We start from the raw sequence: 3,566 nt of genomic DNA on the forward strand, positions 1-3,566 counted from the left end.
AGCCGTTCTTGTTCCGCATGTTCTTGTGCCTCTCTGACCAGCCGTTCTTGTTCCGCTTGAGCCTCACGAGCCAGTCGTTCCTGTTCCGCATGTTCTTGAGCCTCTCTGACCAGCCGTTCCTGCTCCGCGCGCTCTTGTGCCTCTCGAGCCAGCCGTTCTTGTTCCGCCTGAGTCTCTCGAGCCAGTCGTTCCTGCTCCGCTCGTACTTGAGCCTCACGAGCCAGTTATTCCTGTTCCGCATGTTCTTGAGCCTCTCTGGCTAGCCGTTCTTGTTCCGCTTGAGCCTCTCTGGCCAGCCATTCTTGTTCCGCATGTTCTTGTGCCTCTCTGACCAGCCGTTCCTGCTCCGCTCGTACTTGAGCCTCACGAGCCAGTTGTTCCTGTTCCGCATGTTCTTGAGCCTCTCTGGCTAGCTATTCCTGCTCCGCTTGCTCTTGAGCCTCTCTGACTAGTCATTCCTGCTCCGTGCGTTCTTGTGCCTCTCTGACCAGCTGTTCCTGTTCCGCACGTTCTTGAGCCTCTCTGACCAGCCGTTCCTGCTCCGCGCGCTCTTGTGCCTCTCGAGCCAGCCGTTCCTGCTCCGCTCGCTCTTGAGCCTCTCTGGCTAGTCTTTCCTGCTCCGCTTGAGCCTCTCTGACAAGTTATTCCTGCTCCGCTCGCTCTTAAGTCTCTCTGACCAGCTGTTCCTGCTCCGCGCGCTCTTGTGCCTCTTGAGCCAGCTGTTCTTGTTCTGCCTGAGTCTCTTAAGTCAGTTATTCCTGCTCCGCGTGAGCCTCTCTAGTCAGCTGTTTCTGCTTTACATGTTCTTGTATCTCTCTAACTAGTTATTCTTGTTCTACTCACTCTTGTATCTCTTGAGCTAGCCATTCTTGTTCCGTGTAAGCCTCTCTGACCAGCTGTTTCTACTTTACTTGCTCTTAAGTCTCTCTGACTAGTTATTCTTGTTTTACTTGCTCTTATATCTCTCTGGCTAGCTGTTCTTACTTTACATGCTCTTGTATCTCTTGAGCCAGCTGTTCTTATTCTGTCTAAGTCTCTTAAGCCAGTTATTCCTGCTCTGTGTGAGCCTCTCTGGCTAGCTATTTCTGCTCTACTTATTCTTGAGTCTCTCTAGCTAGTCTTTCCTGCTCTGCTTATTTCTCTATCTCTCAAGCCAGGCACTGTTATTTAGCCTATTTAGCCAAGTATTTAATATGTGCTGCAATTACTCTCTTTTCTTTATCTTTAATCTCAGCTTCTCTATCTATTTCTATCTATTCAGACCCAGCTTCTACTATAGCAGTATCTTTATTAACTATCTGGCACTTCTTATCCAATAAGTCTTTATCTTTAATAATGGTTTCTTCTCTATCATATCTGTCTCTATTATCTATTACCCTGATAGTATCTACTTTAGCAGGTAGGCTTTCTTGTTTAGTCTATTTTTACAGTTACTAGAGAACTCTATCTTCAGTATCTAAAGAATATTCTAAATCTTATAGTAGTGGAGTATCTTGATTAGGTGCTTCCAAGTCCTGAAATAAAGATAAGACCAGTTTCATTACTAGTATAGGATGAGATAAGTCTTTACCAGTTAATACTATAATATTATATACTTAGTCAAATCTTGAAGACTATCTATTTTAATAATATTTCTTCTTCTGCTATTATCTTTTAGTCCACTTCTGGTAGTGTCGCTTCTTTCTTATTATTTAACAATTCTGATCTATTCCTAAGGTATAGAAATAGATATCAAGGGAAGTGTTATTTACTGATACTCCAGGCAGCAAGTGATTAATAGATACTGCTGATAAAGATAAAAATAATCTAGTAAAAGAATCTTTAAAGTATATTAATAAATCTATTAAATTTACTAACTTTCTGAAGAAAGCAAAATACATGTATTTTCTTATAAAAAATACAGAAACTTTATAGATAGTAAAAGCTTTATTATTATAGAGGTAATCCAGGAAAATATACTGATAATCTAGATTTTAAATATTAGTATACAGATATCTATACTAAGTCCTAGACTAGATTTCTTGACTGTCAGTATATCTACTCAAAGGCTGATAATCAAGAGGAATAGCCAAGTGAAAGCAGTTAATAATCTGATTAATAAGAATATTAAGAGTACTATCACTATAACAGTATTACTCAGGCTACTGGACTTTTATCAGTATATCTATTATAATCTGACAGTCAGGTAATTGGGTAACAAGTTCCCTGATTTATAGAGAATTAAATCTAAGTATCTGTATAAGAATAGCTATATTATAGATAATTATTTTATCAGTCTTTTTACAGCTAGCCTTTACTATAGAGTCATCTTTCTCTAGTTCTTTAGCTACTTTTATATAATAATATATAGAATAAAGTCAGAGTTGGCAGTACCCTAACTTAGCTAGATTAACTAAGAGATCCAAAATATACCTGTATCCTGATTTAGATATCTGGATTAGATATCCAGTATTTACTATATTAGTATACCTAAAGTTTTTTAAAACAGCGTGTCTGACTATATAGTTAGTTTTAATAGACATAACAAGTCACTTAATATAGTTTATATATAATTTAAGATATTATAAGTTCTAGAAAAAAATATAAAGTAAAGAAATAATATCTTTTTTCTTCTTAAGTTTTTTCTAGATAGAGATATATTCAGCTTTACTAAAAGCCAAGAATACTATATTACTGAGTACCAGGCTCTTTATATTCTTTTTATTCTTATTAGAAACTCCAGAGGCTAGTAACTGCAGGGCTTTAATTATATAAATATTAATTCTCAGTATCTTACTCTAATTATGTCCTATAATTAATATCCAATATTAGAGTAGATAATTTAGACTATTAACTATCTCCTTTATTATTTAGAGTTAGAAGATAGAAAAGTAGAATATAAAAGAAAAAATAAATCTTATTAATTTTAATAGCTAATACCTGTGAAATAGATTCCAGTTTTATTCTATGTTCCAGCAGTACAGGCAGGGCCAGCAAAGTATTAAAAGCAGTATAAATATCCTTATAGGCTAATAGCTAATTTAACTATTATAATTTATTATCTAATAGCCAGGTCTTCTATTATTTCTTAAAATATACATTTACTTTATACTAATATTATTATACTTTATAATAGATTTTACTATCACTCGATACTCTTTTATTAGAATACTTATTAATAAGAGCAGCTTGTAAATCCAGACTTAAGTCTGTACTAAGTTAGTATAATACAGAGATTAGATTAGAGAAATAGAAAAAACTATATTTAGAAATAATAATCCTTATATCTAGAAATTAGTAACTATTACTATTAAGATAAAGATTAATAGTCTATTATTAATTACTATCTGGAAAAACTTCTTCCGTGACTTTAAGACAATACTATCCGTGGAGATATCTTATTTAATTAATAGAAAAATATAAATAAGTATAACAGTCAGAAAGATTAGTTAATAGCTTATATATACTTATATACACTGTATTAAGGGCAGTGTTAAGATAATACCTTAATACAACTACTGTAATATAGTTTTAAAGATCTAACAGTTAACAATTATCTTTTCTAAATATCTTATATAGTTAATAGA

The 3,566-nt window shown here is 34.5% G+C and overlaps 1 protein-coding gene across 1 annotated transcript; it reads right to left on the reverse strand.

Annotated features, from left to right (window-relative positions):
* Window positions 1-224: 224 nt before the first annotated feature.
* On the reverse strand, window positions 225-867 carry BDW43DRAFT_317343 (uncharacterized protein; the record flags this gene model as incomplete). The annotated part of the gene is made up of 4 exons (XM_032048521.1): window positions 225-413; window positions 489-614; window positions 678-734; window positions 844-867. The coding sequence occupies 4 exons, from the start codon at window positions 865-867 to the stop codon at window positions 225-227; spliced, it is 396 nt and encodes a 131-aa protein (XP_031893728.1).
* Between the last annotated feature and the right edge of the window lie 2,699 nt (window positions 868-3,566).

The sequence above is a fragment of the Aspergillus alliaceus genome (assembly GCF_009176365.1).
Source record: "Aspergillus alliaceus strain CBS 536.65 unplaced genomic scaffold BDW43scaffold_116, whole genome shotgun sequence".
Lineage (NCBI taxonomy): Eukaryota > Fungi > Ascomycota > Eurotiomycetes > Eurotiales > Aspergillaceae > Aspergillus > Aspergillus alliaceus.